Source organism: Agelaius phoeniceus, chromosome 38, assembly GCF_051311805.1.
Source record: "Agelaius phoeniceus isolate bAgePho1 chromosome 38, bAgePho1.hap1, whole genome shotgun sequence".
In the NCBI taxonomy this organism is placed as follows: domain Eukaryota; kingdom Metazoa; phylum Chordata; class Aves; order Passeriformes; family Icteridae; genus Agelaius; species Agelaius phoeniceus.
Window position 1 is genome coordinate 1,531,870 of NC_135304.1, and position 19,587 is coordinate 1,551,456.

Genomic DNA, 19,587 nt, shown 5'->3' on the forward strand with positions numbered 1-19,587 from the left:
CACTCCCTCAGGGGCTGAGGGAGCATGAGGGTGATGGGACCCTCCTGGAGGGGATGGGTTCCCTTCCACGCTGTCACCTGAGGGACTGGGACCCTCCCTCAGGGGCTGAGGGAGCGTGAGGGCAGTGGGACCCCTCCAGAGGGGACAGGATTTCCATTTCTCCTCAGTGAGTATAGAGGGGCTGGGGTCACTCAATGTCACCTGAGGGACTGGGACCTTCCCTCAGGGGCTGAGGGAGCGTGAGGGCAGCCAGGACCCCTCCGGAGGGGACAGGATTTCTCCTCGGTGAATGTAGAGGGGCTGGGAACCTCCCAGTGTCACCTGAGGGACTGAGACCCTCCTATGGTCACTTCAGAGGGGCTGCCCCCCTCCGTCCGCCATTACCTGAGGGGCTGAGGGCCTGTGGGTGCTGGCGGGGGTCCCCCCACTGAGGGGCTGGGACCCCCACACGATGTCACCCAAAGGACTGAGGGACTGCAGGAGGAGCAGAACATCCGGACATGACAGGACAGCGGCACAATGAGTCCAGAGGGGCTGGGACACACCCTGAGGGGAGGAGGACACCATAGGGGACAACATCTCCCCCACAGGGAGCGCAAAGGGACTGGGAGCCCCCTCGATAGTGACTTGAGAATGGCTGTGTCATCCCCCCACACCTGAGGGGACAGGAGGGACAGGAGCACCAGCCACACTGGCCACCTCCAGGAGGCTCAGGACCCCCACAGCTGCTCCCAGGACACTCGGGATCCCCCCAAATGCCTCCAAGGAGCCTTAGGACCACTCCCCACTTCATCCTAGGGGATCAGGACCTCCCCAGCTGCTCCCAGGACCCTCGGGATCCCCCCAAGTGCTTCCAAGGAGCCTTAGGACCACCCCCCACTTCATCCTAGGGGATCAGGACCCCCCCAGCTGCTCCCAGGACACTCAGAACCCCCCAATTTTTCAAGACCCCCTCCCCAGCTGCTTCCAGGACACTCGGGATCCCCCCAGGTGCTTCCAAGGAGCCTTAGGACCACTCCCCACTTCATCCTAAGGGGTTCACGACCCCCCCAAGCTGCTCCCAGGACACTCAGAACCCCACAAGTTCTTCAAGACCCCTTCCCCAGCTGCTTCCAGGACACTCGGGACCCCCCAAATGCCTCCAAGGGGCCTTAGGACCACTCCCCACTTCATCCTAGGGGATCAGGACCCCCCCAAGCTGTTCCCAGGACATTCAGGACCCCCCAATTTTTCAAGACCCCTTCCCCAGCTGCTCCCAGGACATTCAGGACTCCCCCAAATTCTTCAAAACCCCCCCCTCAGCTGCTTCCAGTGGACTCAGAACCCCCCAAATTCTTCAAGACCCCCTCCCCAGCTGCTCCCAGGACACTCAAGACCCTCCAGTTCTTTAGGGGAGCTCAAGACCCCCACCCTAGGACACTCAGGACCCCCTCCCCAGCTGCTCCCAGGACACTCAGGACCCCCCAGTTCTTTAGGGGGGCTCAGGAGCCCCACCCCAGCTGCTCCCAAGATATTCAGGACCCCTCCCAGTTCTTCAGGGGGGTTCAAGACCCCCACCCCAACTACTCCCAGGACACTCAGGACCCCTCAGTTCTTCAAGGGGGGACTCAAGACCCCCCCTCAGCTGCTCCCAGGACACTCAGGACCCTCCAGTTCTTTAGGGGGGCTCAGGAGCCCCACCCCAGGACACTCAGGACCCCCCAGTTCTTCAGGGGGGCTCAAGACCCCCACCCCAGGACACTCAGGACCCCCTCCCCAGCTGCTCCCAGGACACTCAGGACCCCCCCAGGCTGTCACCGACCCTTCTATCGCGACATGGCTCCCATGTCACGACAGCCCCAGGTGAGCCTGCGCCATCCCCGGGGGGACCGTTTGTCACCCAGGGCCCCCTCGTGACCTTTGCTGGGACCTTCCCCGAGGGCAGGAAACGGCAGCGACAGCGACACCAGAGGGGGGGGGGACCCGGCCCCAACCCCCCTAAACAGAGACAGAGACCCCTCCCCTACCCCCCCCACCCCAAAATTACACCCCCCACCCCAAAAATCCCCCCCCCCCCCACGACAAGAACTCGGGACACCATCGTTCCATGGCTGTATGTACACAGGGGCGCCCCAAAACCCGGGTGGGGTGCACATGATTCGGGGGGGGGGGAAGGGGGTCCCACAAAGTGACAGTGCCCCCACCCTGCTGTGGGTGGGGCAGTTTGGGGGTGCCCTTCCATTTTGAGGGGTGCCCTCCATTTCGGGGGTGCCCCCTCCATTTTGGGGTGCCCTTCCATCTGGGGGTGCCCTTTCATTTGGGGGTGCCCCTCCATTTCGGGGGTGTCCTTCTATTTTAGGGTTCCCTTCCATTTTGGGGGCTGTTCCTCCATTTGGGTGTTCCATTTGTGGGGGTTCCCTTCCATTTGGGGGGTGCGTCTCCATTTGGGGGTTCCCCTTCATTTGGGGGTTCCACTCCATTTTGGGGTGCCCTTCCATTTAGGGGTGCCCTTCCATTTGGGAGTTCCCTTCCATTTGGGGGTGCCCCTCCATTTGGGGTGTTCCATTTGTGGGGGTTCCCTTCCATTTTAGGGTGCCCCTCCATTTAGGGGTGCCCTTCCATATGGGGGTGCCTCTCCATTTAGGGGCTCCCTTCCAATTGGGGGGTGCCCCTCCATTTAGGGGCTCCCTTCCATTTGGGGTGTTCCCTTCCATTTCTGGGGGTTCCCTTCCATTTTAGGGTGCCGTTTCATTTTGGGGTGCCCTTCCATTTTAGGGTGCCCTTCCATTTGGGGGTGCCCTCCATTTGGGGGGGTTCCCTTCCATTTGGGGGTGCCCCTCCATTATAGGGCTCCCTTCCATTTAGGGGTTCCCTTCCATCGCCCTCCCCCCGATTGATTGAGGGGATGTCCCACGTTTCCAGAGGTGAAATGTGGGGGGGGTGGGTGGGTGGCTGTGACTTTTCGGGAGGTGCCAATTTTGGGGTGCTGACAATCGGGGTGTCCCTCCACCCCTTCCCCAATCTCACGTGAGCCAGGCCAGCGCCAGGTAAATCCCCAAAGCCACCGCAGCCGTGGGACCCCCCCCGTCCCCCCCCCCAGGCCACCGGCACCAGCACGGCCAGAGCCAAAACCACCCCGCACCCCCTTAGGGCCCCCCCCAAACTGCTCCCCCTGCCCCGGGGGGGCCTCGCCGGCACCACCAGCGCCCCCTCCAGCGGCCCCCCCCCTCCCCAGCAGCACCGGGGGGCTGCAGCGACCCCCGCCCGCCCCCCCCTCATAGCGCAGCGCCATCTCGTTGGCCAGGGAGGTGTTGGGGGCTCGGTCGGGAAAGGGGGGACCCCCGTTTTTGGGGAGGGGGTCGCTGTCGTTGGGGTCCCCCCGAAGCCGGCGCAGGTGGGACAGGTAGAGCTGCTCCAGCTCCCGCGCCACCGCCTCGTCCTCGGTGCCCTAAATTAGGGGGGGACGGACGGACGGACAATTTGGGGTACCCCCATTTTGGGGGTACCCCCATCCTCAGGGTGGGGAGGGGCAATTTGGGGTACCCCGTTCCTTGAGGGAGGGGGGTACCCCAGGTTTTGGGTGTTGTCTCACCTGTGCTGGGGGCTGCTCCGCATCCGGGGGGGGCGTTGGGGCAGGGTCAGGCTCTGTAGGGAGGGAAAAGGGACCCTCAAAAGTTCGGGCTCCGGGGGGGGATCCCCCAAAATTGGAGCTGCACCCCCAAATTTGGGGCGGGCGAGGGGGGGGGGAGTTACTTACCTGTGCTGTGCTCGGGGGGTGGGGGCTGCACGTCCTCCGCCTCCTGTGGCCTTTTGGGGGGGACACGGGTGTGGGGGGGTCACCGGAGAGGCCCCATCGCCCCCTGCCCCCCAAATTAGGGGTGGGGGGAAGCATCATCTGCCCCCCCCCAGATTGTGACCCACATTCGGAACCCGAGGGGTCGGGGTGGGGGGGGGGATCCCAGCCATGCACCACAGCCCCCCCTCAATTTCGGGGGGCACATGCGGGGGGGTGGGGTGGGGATGGGGGGGTTGACCCCATTTTGGGGGGGGGTCCCCCATGCAGATTTCACCCCCCCCCCCCATCTCTTACCTGCCCTTCCCAGGCCTCATCCAGATCCCGGGGGGGGGGCGGCTCTCCCACCGTGCCCCCCTCCCCCCTTCCGGGGGTCCCTCCCCCGCCGCCCCCCCCCGGGGGTCCCCCCCTGCCCCGGGGGTCCCAGGGCCGGTATTGCCGCAAGCGGGTCAGGGGCAGCCCCAGAGCATCGGCGAACAGAACCCGCCGGGACCCCCCGCCCACCCCCCCGGGGGGCGCGGGGCTCTCGGGGTCCCCCGGGGGGGCAGCGGCGGCTTCGGAGACCCCCGGGGGGGGCTCGGCGATCTCTGAGGTGGAAACGGGCCGGGAGGGGGGTCCCAGCGGCCGAGGGGTCATGGGGGGCTGAGGGGGGGGTGCCGGGGGTTTGGGGGGGGGTCCCGGGACGCGGGGGGGGGCTGGGAGGGGCCCCCCCCGCGCGGGGCACGCCGGGAGTCCGGCCACGGGGGGGGCGCCGGGGCGGAGGCGGGAGCGCGGGCCATGGCGGAGGGGCGGGGCCTGGAGCCGCAGCGCGGGGGCGGGGCCAGCCCCGAGGGGCGGGGCTTAAACGAAGGGGGCGGGGCTTAGAGGGGTGGGGAGGGGGGAGAGTTGGGGGTGACCGGGGGAGGGGCTGGGAAAGGGAGCGACCCCCACCCCCAATTTCGGGGGTGAGGGAGGGGGCCTGGAGACCCCCGGGGTGGGGGTGACAAAGTGGGGATTAAAGGGACAAAGTGGGGTTTAAAGGGTCCCAAAGTGGGGTTTAAAGGGACATTTTGGGGGGGCACAAAGTGGGGTTCAAAGGGACAAAGTGGGGTTTAAAGGGACATTCCTGGGTCCCAAAGTGGGGTTTAAAGGGACATTCCTGGGTCCCAAAGTGGGGTTTAAAGGGACATTTTGGGGGTCTCAAAGTGGGGTTTAAAGGGACATTCCTGGGGTCCCAAAGTGGGGTTTAAAGGGACATTTTGGGGGTCCTAAATTGGGGTTTAAAGGGACATTTTTGGGGTCACAAATTGGGGTTTAAAGGGACATTTTTGAGGGGTCTCAAAATGGGGTTTAAAGGGACAAAGGGGTTTAAAGGGACATTTTTGGGGTCACCAAGTAGGGTTTAAAGGGACATTTTTGGGGTGACAAAGTGGGGTTAAAGGGACAAAATGGGTTTAAAGGGACATTTAAATGGGGTTCCTGGGGATGACAAAGTGGGGTTTAAAGGGACATTTTTGGGGTCCCAAATTGGGGTCTAAAGGGCCATTTTTTGGGGGGGTGGGGGTCCCGATGGGGGTGGGGAGGGACCTGCTCTGCCCCCCATCCCCCTCCCTTATTTCCTGCCTGCTTGGGTTCAGTTTCAGCTCCCTTTGAGCTGGGGAAGTCCCTGGGGGTGGAAAAAACTCCCAACCCCACCCTAAAAAATTGGGAGGGGTCCCAGAACCTTTTTTGGGCTAAAACCCGACTAATTCGGGGCTGGAAAACATAAAAAATTTGACTTTCGACTGATTTTGGGGATGGAAAAAAATGGGCGAAACTCAAGGCCCTGAACCTGGAAAAATTCCCCAAAATTCAGAGGTGCCAGAGGGGAATTTTTAAAAAATGAGGGAGTTTAAAAACCTGAGCAGGTTTTAGGAATTTTGCAGGTACCCCAAAAAGATTTGGGGCCATTTGGAGGAGGTTTTGAAGCTGCTTTTTCCGACTGCGTCATTTTGGGCATTTTGGCGTTTTTCGGTGACGTTTGTGGGGGATGGGACACGAAGGGGGTGGGGGGGGGACAAATTCCTGCATTTTTTGGGACCCCCCAAATTCTACAAAAAATCTTTTTTTAGGGGGTTTCTGCCTGGCTGTTTTAGGGCTATCCCCACCCAGCAATTTTATTGAATTTTGGGGCATTTTGAGTGGTTTTTATCTCTTTATTTAAGGTTTCTCCTCATTTTGGCGCGCTCGATCTGGGGCAGTTTCTTCCTGACCTTTTTAAGGTGAATTTCTGCTTTTTAGGGTGTTTTTTGCCTGCCTGTTTTGAGGTGTTTCTCCTCCTTTTGGAAACTTTTTCTTCAGATATTTTGGCCTTTGTCTGCCTCAAAAATCTCGGCTCTTTTGGGGCGTTTCTCCACATTTTGAATTTCCTTTTTATGGCCATTTTTAGGGGGTTTCTACCTGGTTGTTTTGGGGCATTTTTTAGGATTTTAAGGCTGATTTGGGGTCTCTCTGCCCTCATCATTTGGGGCCATTTCTCTGCATTTTGGGGGTGTCTCTGCCCAGTTTTGGTCACACAATTTTGGGGCATTTTGAAGAATTTCTCTCTGCTTGTTTTGGGCTTTTTCTTCCCATCTCTTTTAAAATATTTCCCAATATCTCTGGCCGATTTTGGGGGGTTTCTCTCTGGTTTTTTAGGGGAATTTTCCTGCTTTTTTGGGGTATCTTGCCCTGATGAATTTGGGGTGTCTCTACCCTCCCAATTTGTGCCATTTCTTCGTGTTCATCTCAGACATTTCAGGGCATTTCTCTGCCTTTTTTTTTGCCATTTCTCTGCCCTTTTTGGCCATTTCTCTGCCCTTTTTGGGCCATTTCTCTGCCTTTTTTTAGGGTATTTCTCTGCCTTTTTTTAGGGTATTTCTCTGCTCTTTTGGGGGCATTTCTCTGCCTTTTTTGGGGTATTTTTGGAGTATTTTTGTGCCCTTTTTGGGGCATTTTTGTGCCCTTTTTGGGGCATTTCTCTGCCCTTTTGGGCCTTTTTTCTGCCCTTTTTGAGGCATTTCTCTGCTGTTTTTGTGGCATTTCTCTGCCCTTTTTTGAGGCATTTCTCTGCTGTTTTTGTGGCATTTCTCTGCCCTTTTTTGAGGCATTTCTCTGCTGTTTTTGAAGCATTTCTCTGCCCTTTTTTGAGGCATTTATCTGCCCTTTTTGGGGCATTTTTCTACCCTTTGTTGGGCCATTTCTCTCCCTTTTTGGGGCATTTTTCTGCCTTTTTTTGGGCATTTCTCTGGCGTTATTTGAGACATTTCTCTGCCCATTTTAAGGCATTTCTCTGCCCTTTTTTGGGGCATTTTTCTGCCCTTTTTGAGGCATTTCTCTGCCTTTTTTTGGGCATTTTCCTGCATTTTTTGGGGCATTTCTCTGCTCTTTTTGGGGCATTTTTCTGCCCATTTTAAGGCATTTCTCTGCCCTTTTTGGGGCATTTCTCTGCATTTTTTGAGGCATTTCTCTGCCATTTTTGGGGGTATTTCTCTGCATTTTGGGGGCATTTCTCTGCCATTTTTGGGCCATTTCTCTGCATTTTGGGGAGCCTGGGGGGGCCCAGCCCGGCCCCCCGCCCCCGCCGTGACTCAGGGCTGTGGTTTCCCGTCTATAAATCAGGGCTGGAAGCGCCCGGGGTGGCCCAGAGCCATGGCAGGGACCCGGGAGCCGTGAGCTGGGGGCACTGGGAGCCACTGGGAGAGACTGGGAGACACTGGATGCACTGGGAGGGACTGGGAGCACAATGGAAGGGACTGGGAGACACTGGGAGCCACTGGGAGGGACTGGGAGGGACTGGGAGCACAATGGAAGAGACTGGGAGGCACTGGAGCGTACTGGGGGCACTGGGAGGGACTGGGAGACACTGGGGGCACAATGGGAGGGACTGGGAGGGACTGGGAGGCACTGGGAGGGACTGGGAAGGACTGGGAGCATGCTGGGAGCACTGGGAGGGACTGGAAGCCACCGGGAGCACAATGGGAGGGACTGGGAGACACTCGGAGGCACTGGGAGGCACTGGGAGCACAATGGAAGGGACTGGGAGGCACTGGATTGATACTGGGTGGGACTGGGAGGGCTCCAGACCCACTGGGATGGACTGGGAGGCACTGGGAGACACTGGGAGCACAATGGAAGGGACTGGGAGACATTGGGAGACACTGGGAGGGACTGGGAGGGACTGGGAGCACAATGGAAGGGACTGGGAGGCACTGGGAGACACTGGGAGGGACTGGGAGCACAATGGAAGAGACTGGGAGACACTGGGAGGCACTGAGATGGACTGGGAAGGACTGGGAGCATACTGGGGGCACTGGGAGGGACTGGGAGCACACTGGAAGGGACTGGGAGGCACTGGGATGGACTGGGGGGGGCAGGATTGATACTGGGTGGGACTGGGAGGGCTCCGGAGACACTGGGATGGACTGGGAAGGACTGGGAGGCACTGGGAGGGACTGGGGATACTGGAAAGAACTGGTGCAAACTGAAATGACTCGCTGCTTACTGGGGGAGGGACTGGGATGGACTGGGATGAACTGGGATGGACTGGGATGGACTGGGATGAACTGGGATGAACTGGGATGGACTGGGATGAACTGGATGAACTGGGATGGACTGGGATGAACTGGGCTGGACTGGGATGAACTGGGCTGAACTGGGATGAACTGGAATGAACTGGAATGAACTGGGGTGAACTGGGGTGAACTGGGATGAGCTGGGATGAACTGGGATGAGCTGGGATGAACTGGGCTGAACTGGGATGGACTGGGATGAACTGGGATGAACTGGGATGAGCTGGGATGAACTGGGATGAACTGGGATGAGCTGGGATGAACTGGGCTGAACTGGGATGAACTGGGGTGAACTGGGATGAACTGGGATGAACTGGGATGAGCTGGGATGAACTGGGATGGACTGGGATGAACTGGGACGAACTGGGACGAACTGGGATGAGCTGGGCCGCCCGCAGCGGGTGACGCAGGAGCTGACGGTGACAACGTTTGTTTGTCACATTTGGGGGGAATTTGGGTGAATTTTGGGGGGACCCTCGGCGCTTGGGAGGGTTTGGGTGGAACCCTCAGGGTGTGGGGGGGACCCTCAGGGTTTGGGGGGGACCCTCAGGGTTTTGGGTGGAACCCTCATGGTTTGGGGGGGACCCTCAGGGTTTGGGGGAACCCTCAGGGTTTTGGGGAACCCTCAGGGTGTGGGGGAACCCTCATGGTTTGGGGGGGGACTCTCAGGGTTTGGGGGGACCCTCAGGGTTTGGGTGGAACCCTCAGGGTTTGGGGAACCCTCGGGGTTTGGGGGGACCCTCAGGGTTTGGGGGACCTCAGGGTTTTGGGGAACCCTCAGGGTTTGGGGGGACCCTCAGGGTGTTGGGGAACCCTCAGGGTTTGGGGGGGACCCTCAGGGTGTGGGGGGGACCCTCAGGGTTTGGGGGGGACCCTCAGGGTTTGGGGGGGACCCTCAGGGTGTGGGGGGGGACCCTCAGGGTTTGGGGGGGACCCTCAGGGTTTGGGGGGGACCCTCAGGGTTTTGGGGGAACCCTCAGGGTTTGGGGGGGACCCTCAGGGTGTGGGGGGGACCCTCAGGGTGGGGCTCTCACCCCCCCAAAACGCCCCCAAACCCCCCAGGCAGCGGCGCCCCCCCCGCCCCCCCAGGAGCGGCCCACGGTGCTGACCCGCGGCTCGCAGGTGCGGGAACACCAAATTTTGGGTTTTTTTTGGGGGGATTTTGGGGTTTTTTGAGGATAAATCAAGATTGGGGGGTCACCTCCTGCCCCCCCAAACCCCACAGGTGCCACCCGAGGGGGGCTCGTGCCCCCCCCTGCTGCAGGTGCAGCACCCGGGGGTGTTGGTGATGAGAACTCGGCTGCCCCCCGCCCACGGTGAGACCCCCAAAAACCTCCCCAAAACCTCCCCAAAACCTCCCCAAAACCCCCCTAAAACCCCCAAAAACCCCCCAAAACCCCCGAAAAGCCCCCCAAAACCTCCCCAAAACCTCCCCAAAACCTCCCCAAAAACCCCCCAAAACATCCCCAAAACCTCCCCAAACCCCCCCAAAACCCCCCAAAACCTCCCCAAAACCTCCCCAAAACCCCCCAAAACCCCCCAAAACCTCCCCAAAACCCCAAAACCCCCCAAAACCTCCCCAAAACCTCCCCAAAACCCCCCCCAAAACCTCCCCAAACCCCCCCAAAACCCCCCAAAACACCTCCAAAACCCCCCAAAACCCCCCCAAAACCTCCCCAAAACCCCCCCAAAACCTCCCCAAAACCCCCCCCAAAACCCCCCCAAAACCTCCCCAAAACCTCCCAAAACCTCCCCAAAACCCCCCCCCAAAACCTCCCCAAACCCCCCCAAAACCTCCCCAAAACCCCCCCAAAACCTCCCCCAAAACCCCCCCAAACCCCCCCAAAACCCCCCCAAACCCCCCCAAAACCTCCCCAAAACCTCCCCAAAACCCCCCAAAACCTCCCCAAAACCCCCCCAAAACCTCCCCAAAACCTCCCCAAAAACCTCCCCAAAACCCCCCCAAAACCTCCCCAAAACCCCCCCAAAACCCCCCCAAAACCTCCCCAAAACCTCCCCAAAACCCCCCCCAAAACCTCCCCAAACCCCCCCAAAACCTCCCCAAAACCTCCCCAAAACCCCCCAAAACCTCCCCAAAACCCCCCCAAAACCTCCCCAAAACCTCCCCAAAAACCTCCCCAAAACCCCCCCAAAACCTCCCCAAAACCCCCCCAAAACCCCCCCAAAACCTCCCCAAAACCTCCCAAAACCCCCCCAAAACCTCCCCAAACCCCCCCAAAACCTCCCCAAAAGCCCCCCAAAACCTCCCCAAAACCCCCCCAAACCCCCCCAAAACCCCCCCAAACCCCCCAAAACCTCCCCAAAACCTCCCCAAAACCTCCCCAAAACCCCCCTAAACCCCCCCAAAAACCCCCCCAAAACCTCCCCAAAACCTCCCCAAAACCCCCCCAAAACCTCCCCAAAACCCCCCAAACCTCCTGAAAACCTCCTGAAAACCTCCCCAAAACCTCCCCAAAACCCCCCCAAAACCTCCCCAAAACCTCCCCAAAACCCCCCAAAACCTCCCCAAAACCTCCCCAAAACCCCCCCAAAACCTCCCCAAAACCCCCCAAAACTTCCCCAAAACCCCCCCAAAACCTCCCCAAACCCCCCAAAACCCCCCCAGAACCTCCCCAAAACCCCCCAAAACCCCCCCAACACCCCCCAAAACCTCCCCAAAACCTCCCCAAAAACCCCCCAAAACCTCCCCCCTCCTCCTCCTCCTCCTCCTCTTCCATTTATTGGGGACCCCCCCCCCCAAAATAAACCCCAAAACTCCTCCAGGTCTCCCCGCTCTGGAATGGGGTCCCAAAGACCCCCCCGGCCGGGACAGAGACCCCTCCCCTGCCCCCCCCGGCAGCGACCCCCCCCCCGCGCAGCCCCCCAGGTGAGTCAGGGGTTTTGGGGAGGATTTTGGGGGTCTCAGATTCACCCCACACCCCAAAAAACCCCCCCAAAAACCCCCCAGGCCGCCCCGCCGTGAGCCGGGGGAGGTGGCTCAGTGTCTGCGGCAGCTGGAGAGGATCCAGGAGCTGGAGCAGCAGGTGAGGGGACCCCAAATTCCTCCCTGAGCACCCCCAGAATCCTCCCTGAGAACCCCCAAAAACTCCCCACGGAGCCCCCCAAAAATCCTCCCTGAGCATCCCCAAAATCCTCCATGAGCATCCCCCAAAATCCTCCCTGAGCACCCCCAGAATCCTCCCTGAGCATCTCCAAATTCCTCCCTGAGCATCCCCCAAAATCCCCCCGGAGACCCCCAAAATCCTCCCTGAGCATCCCCCCAAACCCCCCCTGAGCACCCCCAAATTCCTCCCTGAGCCCCCCCAAAATCCTCCCTGAGCATCCCCAAAATCCTCCCTGAGCCCCCCCCAAATCCTCCCCCGAGGCCCCCCCAAAACATCCCCGGAGTCCCCCCAAAATCCTCCCTGAACCCCCCCAAAATCCTGACCCCCCCCCCAATAAAACCCTCCTCCCCCAAAGCTGTACCCACCCCCCAGTACTGGGACCCCCCAAATCTGTGTCCCCTTAACTCATCACCCCCCCCGACCCCGTGACCCCCAAAATCCGTGTGCGACCCCCCAAACCCGTCCCTGTCCCCCCCAACCCCGTGACCCCCCCGTGTTCCCCAAAATCCATCTGTGAACCCCCCAAAACCCTGGTTTGACCCCCCCAAACCTGTCCCTGTCCCCCAAACCCGTGTGTGACCCCCAAACCTGTCCCTGTCCCCCCCAAACCCATCTGTGACCCCCAAATCTGTCCTGTCCCCTCCAACCCCGTGTCCCCCAAGTTTTGCCCCCAAAATCCAAGTTTTGCCCCCCCAATCTGTCCCTGTCCCCCCAAACCCATCTGTGCCCCCCCCAAACCCATCTGTGACCCCCCCAATCTGTCCCTGTCCCCCCCCAAACCCATCTGTGACCCCCCAAATCTGTCCTGTCCCCCCAAACCCATCTGTGACCCCCCAATCTGTCCCTGTCCCCCCCAAACCCATCTGTGACCCCCCAATCTGTCCCTGTCCCCCCCCAAACCCGTGTGTGACCCCCCCAAACCCGTCCCTGTCCCCCCCCAACCCCGTGACCCCCCGTGTTCCCCAAAATCCATCTGTGAACCCCCAAAACCCTGGTTTGACCCCCCAAACCTGTCCCAGCCCCCCAAACCCGTGTGTGACACCCCAAATCTTTCACCCCCCCCATATCCATGACCCCCCTGTGTCCCCCAAAATCCATCTGTGACCCCCCCAAACCTGTCCCAGCCCCCCCAAATCTGATTCCCCCCAACCCCGTGTCCCCCAAAACCCGATGTGACCCCTCAGTGTCCCCCAAAATCCGTCCGTGACCCCCCAAATTTGTGACCCCCCACCCCAAATCTCTCCCCCCCAACCCCGTGTCCCCCAAAATCCAAGTGTTGCCCCCCCAAACCCATCCCTGTCCCCCCAAAATCTGTCTGTGACCCCCCCCAAACCCGTCCCTGTCCCCCCAAAATCCATCTGTGACCCCCCCAATCTGTCCCTGTCCCCTCCAACCCCGTGTCCCCCAAGTTTTGCCCCCAAAATCCAAGTTTTGCCCCCCCCAAAATCTGTCTGTGACCCCCAAATTTGTGCCTGTCCCCCCAAACCCATCTGTGACCCCCCCAATCTGTCCCTGTCCCCCCCAAACCCATCTGTGACCCCCCCAAACCCATCTGTGACCCCCCCAATCTGTCCCTGTCCCCCCCAAACCCATCTGTGACCCCCCAAATTTGTGCCCCCCCCAGCTGGCCCGTGAGCGGCACCGCCTGGGGCTGTTGCAGGCTCAGCTCCTCCGGAGGGGCCCCCCCAGCACGGTAAGGGGGGGGAGAGCACCCCAAAAATGGAGTGGGGGCGTTGAAACCCCCCCAGCACGATAACGAGGGGGGGGAGCACCCCAAAAATGGGGTGGGGGGCATTGAAACCCCCCCAGCATGATAAGAGGGAGAGGAGCACCCCAAAAATGGGGTGGGGGGCGTTGGGACCCCCCAGAACGATAAGAGGGGGGCAGCACCCCAAAAACGGGGTGTGAGGGGGTTGGGACCCCCCCAGAACAATAACGAGGGGGGGAGCACCCCAAAAATGGGGTGGGGGGAGTTGGAGCCCCCCCAGCACAATAAGAGGGAGGGGAGCACCCCAAAAATGGGGTGGGGGGCATTGGGGTCCCCCCAGCACAACAAGAGGGAGAGGAGCACCCCAAAAATGGAGTGGGGGGAGTTGGGACTCCCCCAGCACGGTAAGAGGGGGGGAGCACCCCAAAAATGGGGTGGGGGGAGTTGGAGCCCCCCAGCACAATAAGAGGGAGGGGAGCACCCCAAAAATGGGGTTGGGACCCCCCCAGTACAATAATGGAGGGGGAGCACCCCAAAAATGGGGTTGGGACCCCCCCCAGTACAATAACGGGGGGGAGCACCCCAAAAACGGGGATGGGACCCCCCCAGATCTTTGCCCCCCTCTCATTTCTGTGCCCCCCCCCCCCCTTTAGGGTCTCCCTGGGAAGGGCCAGGCGGGCCCCCCCCCCAAATTTGGGGTCCCGAGGCCGAGGGGGACCCCGAGATGCTGCTGCCCCCCCCGGGGCACCCCTGGGATCGTGGGGGGCTCTGCCCAGGTTGAGCGAGGGCTTTGGGGGGGTGGGGGTGAACCCCGAAATGATTGGGGGGGGGTTGGGGTCTGAGTGCCCCCCCTGCCCCCCCCAGAACTGGAGCATTACCGGCTGAGCACCGCGCGGCCCCCCTACACCTACGCCACGCTCATCCGATGGGTCAGTGCCCCCCGAACCCCAAAAATAACCCCGGGAACCCCCAAAAATACACCCTGAACCCCAAAAATAACCCCGGGAACCCCAAAAATAACCCCGGGAACCCCAAAAATAACCCCGGGATCCCCAAAAATAGCCCTGGGACACAAAAATACCCCCGGGACCCCAAAAATATCCCCGGGACCCCCAAAAATACCCCCGGGAGCCCCAAAATAGCCCCGGAGCCCCAAAAATACACCCGGATCCCCAAAAATACGCCCGGGATCCCCGAAACCCACCCTGAACCCCAAAAATACCCCTGGGATCCCCAAAACCCCACCTTGAACCCCAAAATACCCCCGGGAGCCCCAAAATACCCCTGGGATCCCCAACAATACCCCCGGGACCCCAAAAATAGCCCCGGGACCCCCAAAAACCCACCCTGAACCACAAAAATACCCCCGGGATCCCAAAATACCCCCGGGAGCCCCAAAATACCCCTGGGACCCCCAGAAATACCCCCGGGACTCCCAAAAACCACCCCGAAACCCAAAAATACCCCTGGGATCTCCAAAACCCACCCTGAACCCCAAAAATACCCCCGGGATCCCCCAAAAATACACCCGGGAGCCCCCAAAAATAACCCCGGGATCCCCAAAAATGCTCCCGGGATCCCCAAAAATGCCCCCGAGAGCCCCAAAAATAGCCCCGGGACCCCCAAAAATACCCCCGGATCCGCAAAATACCCCCGGGACCCCAAAAACACACCCTGAACCCCAAAAATACCCCGGGACCCCCAAAAACCCTCAATGTCCCCTCAATGTCCCCAATGTCCCCATGTCCCCAATGCCGCCATATCCCCAAGTCCTTCAGTGTCCCCATGTCCCCTCAATGTCCCCATGTCCCCTCAATGTCCCCATGTCCCCAATGTCCCCTCAATGTCCCCTCAATGTCCCCAATGTCCCCATGTCCCTCAATGTTCCCCATGTCCCCAATGTCCCCTCAATGTCCCCTCAATGTCCCTCAATGTCCCCCCAATGTCCCCCATGTCCCCAATGTCCCCTCAATGTCCCCTCAATGTCCCCAATGTCCCCTCAATGTCCCCTCAATGTCCCCTCAATGTCCCCATGTCCCTCAATGTCCCCTCAATGTCCCCTCAATGTCCCCCCAATGTCCACCCAATGTCCCCTCAATGTCCCCCCAATGTCCCCAATGTCCCCGCACGCCCCCCCCAGGCCATCCTGGAGTCGCCGCAGCGGCAGCGCCCCCTGGCGGAGATTTACCATTGGTTCAGCCGCAGGTTCGGCTTCTTCCGCCACAACACCCGCACCTGGAAGGTGGGGACCCCAAAAACTGCCCCGGACACCCCAAAAACGGCCCGGGACACCCCAAAAAACGGCCTGAGACACCCCGAAAACTGCCCGAGACACCCCAAAAACGGCCCGAGACACCCCAGAAACAGACCAGGGACCCCAAAAACTGCCCTGGGAACCCCAAAACCAGACCCAGGACACCCCAAAACAGCCGCGGGAACCCCAAAAACAGACCCAGGAGACCCCAAAAACAGCCCCGGGACCCCCAAAACAGCCCCGGGAACCCTAAAACCAGACCCAGGACACCCAAAACCAGGCCCAGGAACCTCAAAACCAGCCCCGGGAACCCCAAAAAACAGACCCAGGACACCCCAAAACCAGACCCAGGAACCCTGAACCTACCCTGAGAACCCCAAAACCAGACCCAGGACACCCCAAAAACTGCCCTGGGAACCCCAAAAACACACCCGGGACACCCCAGAACAGCCCCGGGACCTCCAAAACAGCCCCAGGACCCCGAACCCACCCCGGGAACCCCAAAACCAGACCCAGGACGCCCCAAAACCAGGCCTGGGAACCCTGAACCTACCCAGGGAACCCCACAACAGCCCCGGGAACCCCAAAAACAGACCCAGGAACCCCAAAAACAGACCCAGGAACCCTGAGCCTACCCTGAGAACCCCAAAACAGCCCCGGGAACCCCAAAACCAGCCCGGGACCCCCAAAAACTGACCCGGGAACCCCAAAACCAGACCCGGGACACCCCAAAACCTGCCTCGGACACCCCAAAACCAGGCCCGGGACCCCCAAAAGTGCCCAGGACACCCCAAAAACAGACCCAGGAACCTGAACCTACCCCGGGAACCCCCAAAAACAGACCTGGGAACCCCAAAACCAGCCCCAGGAACCCTGAAACTCCCCCGGGAACCCCAAAAACAGACCCAGGACACCCTAGAACTGCCCCGGGAACCCCAAAACAGCCCCGGGACCCCAAAAACTGACCCGGGACCCTCAAAAACAGACCCGAGAACCCCAAAACAGCCCCGGGAACCCCAAAAACAGACCCAGGACCCTGAAAACTGCCCCGGGACCCCCAAAATCAGCCCCGGGACCCCGAACCCACGCCGGGACCCCCAGAACAACCCCGGGACCCCAAAAACTGCCCCGGGAACCCCAAAACAGCCCCGGGACCCCAGAAACAGACCCGGGACCCCCAAAACAGCCCTGGGAACCCCAAAAACAGACCCAGGACACCCAAAACCAGGCCCAGGAACCTCAAAACCAGCCCCGGGACCCCGAACCCACCCCGGGACTCCCTAAACCAGACCCAGGACACCCCAAAACCAGGCCTGGGAACCCTGAACCTACCCAGGGAACCCCACAAAGTGCCCTGGGATTTTGGGGTGTCCCCCCCCCCCCCCAGAACGCCGTGCGTCACAACCTGAGCCTGCACAAATGCTTCGTGCGGGTGGAGGCCGCCCGTGGCGCCGTCTGGACCGTGGACGAGGCCGAGTTCCGACGGAAACGGGGCCAACGCTACCCCAGGTACCCCAAAAACCCCTCCAGGTACCCCAAAAACCCCTCCAGGTACCCCAAAAACCCCTCCCGGGACACCCCAAAAACCCCGCGGGGCGTTTAAATCACCCCAAAACCTCCACAATGTTCCTCTGATCTCCACAGGGATTGTGAGCTCAAGTATTTCATGGCACCCAGGAGCTGATGGGGAACCCTGAAAATATCCCCAAGACCAGCCCAAAACCACCCCCAAAATCACCCCCAAAACCAGCCCAAAATCACCCCAAAATCACCCCCAAAATCACCCCCAAAACCAGCCCAAAATCACCCCCAAATCACCCTAAAATCACCCCCAAAATCACCCCAAAATCACCCCCAAAACCACCCCAAAGACCATCCCCAAACTAGCCCAAAATCACCCCCAAGACCGCCCCAAAATCACCCCCAAAATCACCTCAAAATCACCCCAAAACCACCCCAAAATCACCCCCAAAACCAGCCCAAAATCACCCCAAAAATCACCCCCCAAAACCAGCCCAAAACCAGCCCAAAATCACCCCAAAATCACCCCCAAAATCACCCCAAAAAACACCACAAAATCACCCCGAAATCACCCCAAAATCACCCCAAAACCAGCCCAAAATCACCCCCAAAACCACCCCGAAAGCATCCCCAAGACCACCCCAAAACCAGCCCAAAATCACCCCCAAAACCACCCGAAAATCACCCCCAAAAACACCACAAAACCACCCCCAAAACCACCCCAAAATCACCCCCAAAATCACCCCAAAACCACCACAAAACCAGCCCAAAATCACCCCAAAACCACCCCAAAATCACCCTAAAATCATCTCCAAAACCACCCCAAAAACACCCCCAAGACCACCCTGAAACCAGCCCAAAACCACCCCCAAAATCACCCCCAAAACGACCCCCAAAATCACTCAAAACCACCCCAAAACCGTCCCCATTTCCAGGAGGAACACGCCACCCCCAAGCTGCTGCACTGGGATTTACTGAAACCATAAAGGAAATTTTGGGGGCATTTTTGGGGGACTGCTCGGGTACCCCCAAACCCTCTGAGTATGGAACCCCCAAAACGACCCCAAATCCACCCCAACCACCCCAAAATCACCCAAAATCACCCCCAAAAACACCACAAAATCACCCCAAGATTCCCCAAACTGCTGCACTGGCATTTACTGAAACCACAAAGGAAATTTTGGGGGCATTTTTGGGGGGCTAGAGGGGCACCCCCAAACCCTCTGAGTATGGAACCCCCCAAAACGACCCCAAATCCACCCCAAAATCACCCCAAGATCCCCCAAGATCCCCCAAATCTGCTGCACACGTCACCCCCAAGCTGCTGCACGGGCATTTATTGACACCATAAAGGAACTTTTGGGGGCATTTTTGGGGCGCTGCTCAGGCACCCCCAAACCCTCTGAGTATGGAACCCCATAACGACTCCAAGACCACCCCAAACCACCCCAAAAACCACCCCAAAACCACCCCTAAATCACCCCAAAACCCCCCAAAATCCCCTTTTTCCCAGGAGGAACACGACACCCCCAAACTGCTGCACGGGGATTTACTGAAATCATAAAGGAAATTTTGGGGGGCTACAGGGGCACCCCCAAACCCTCTGAGTATGGAACCCCCCAAAACCACCCAAAATCACCCCAACCACCCCAAAACCACCCCAAAATCACCCCCAAAACCACCACAAAATCACCCAAAATCACCCCAAGATCCCCCAAACTGCTGCACTGGGATTTACTGAAACCACAAAGGAAATTTTGGAGCATTTTTGGGGGGCTACCGGGGCACCCCCAAACCCTCTGAGTATGGAACCCCCAAAACGACCCCAAATCCACCCCAAAACCACCCCAAAACCACCCCAAAATCACCCCAAAACTGCTCCCCACGACACCCCCAAACTGCTGCACTGGGATTTACTGAAACCACAAAGGAACTTTTGGGGGCATTTTTGGGGGGCGGCTCAGGCACCCCCAAACCCTCTGAGTGTGGAACCCCATGAAACCCATCCAAGACCACCCCAAAACCACCCCTAAATCACCCTAAAACACCCCAAAATCCCCTTTTTCCCAGGAGGAACACGTCACCCCCAAACTGCTGCACTGGGATTTACTGAAATCATAAAGGAATTTTTGGGGGGCTACAGGGGCACCCCCAAACCCTCTGAGTATGGAACCCCCAAAACGACCCCAAATCCACCCCAAAATCACCCCAAAATCACCCCCAAAACCACCCCAAAATCACCCAAAACCACCCCAAGATCCCCAAAACTGCTGCACTGGGATTTACTGAAACCACAAAGGAACTTTTGGGAGCATTTTTGGGGGGCTACAGGGGCACCCCCAAACCCTCTGAGTGTGGGACCCCCCAAAACCACCCCAAACCACCCCAAAATCCCCCAAATCCACCCCAAAACCCCCAAAACCGCTGCACACGTCACCCCCAAGCTGCTGCACGGGGATTTATTGACACCACACAGGAACTTCTGGGGGCATTTTTGGGGGGCTGCTCGGGTACCCCCAAACCCTCTGAGTGTGGAACCCCCCAAAACCACCCCAAACTACCCCAAAATCACCCCAAGATCACCCCAAGATCACCCAAAACCACCCCCAAGATGCCCCAAAACTGCTGCACTGGGATTT

The 19,587-nt window shown here is 59.5% G+C and overlaps 2 protein-coding genes across 2 annotated transcripts; one reads left to right on the plus strand and one right to left on the minus strand.

Moving 5' to 3' along the window:
* Positions 1 to 2,074: 2,074 nt before the first annotated feature.
* On the minus strand, positions 2,075 to 4,575 carry LOC143692344 (uncharacterized). The gene is made up of 4 exons (XM_077172579.1): positions 4,070 to 4,575; positions 3,737 to 3,786; positions 3,572 to 3,624; positions 2,075 to 3,427 (listed from the first exon to the last, which is right to left on the minus strand). Exons 1-4 carry the CDS (start codon positions 4,087 to 4,089, stop codon positions 2,822 to 2,824), a joined length of 729 nt encoding a protein of 242 aa, XP_077028694.1. The 5' UTR covers positions 4,090 to 4,575; the 3' UTR covers positions 2,075 to 2,821.
* Positions 4,576 to 5,320: 745 nt separating this feature from the next.
* On the plus strand, positions 5,321 to 18,020 carry LOC143692310 (uncharacterized). Its single transcript, XM_077172442.1, is given in 13 exon segments — positions 5,321 to 5,326; positions 5,956 to 6,012; positions 9,403 to 9,462; positions 9,566 to 9,656; positions 11,125 to 11,227; positions 11,309 to 11,384; positions 13,090 to 13,158; positions 13,827 to 13,862; positions 13,865 to 13,949; positions 14,038 to 14,102; positions 15,314 to 15,415; positions 16,778 to 16,936; positions 17,072 to 18,020. Coding segments are annotated over 13 exon segments (918 nt in total). The 3' UTR covers positions 17,081 to 18,020.
* The last annotated feature ends 1,567 nt before the right edge of the window (positions 18,021 to 19,587 follow it).

Excerpts from the sequence above, each read along its gene's own strand:
- LOC143692344 (XM_077172579.1), bottom strand. The coding sequence starts at position 4,089 with ATGAGGCCTGGGAAGGGCAG. Across the intron at positions 3,625-3,736 it reads ACCCCCCGAGCACAGCACAG|AGCCTGACCCTGCCCCAACG; the intron begins GTAAGTAACTCC and ends CCCTCCCTACAG. Across the intron at positions 3,428-3,571 it reads CGGAGCAGCCCCCAGCACAG|GGCACCGAGGACGAGGCGGT; the intron begins GTGAGACAACAC and ends CCCCTAATTTAG.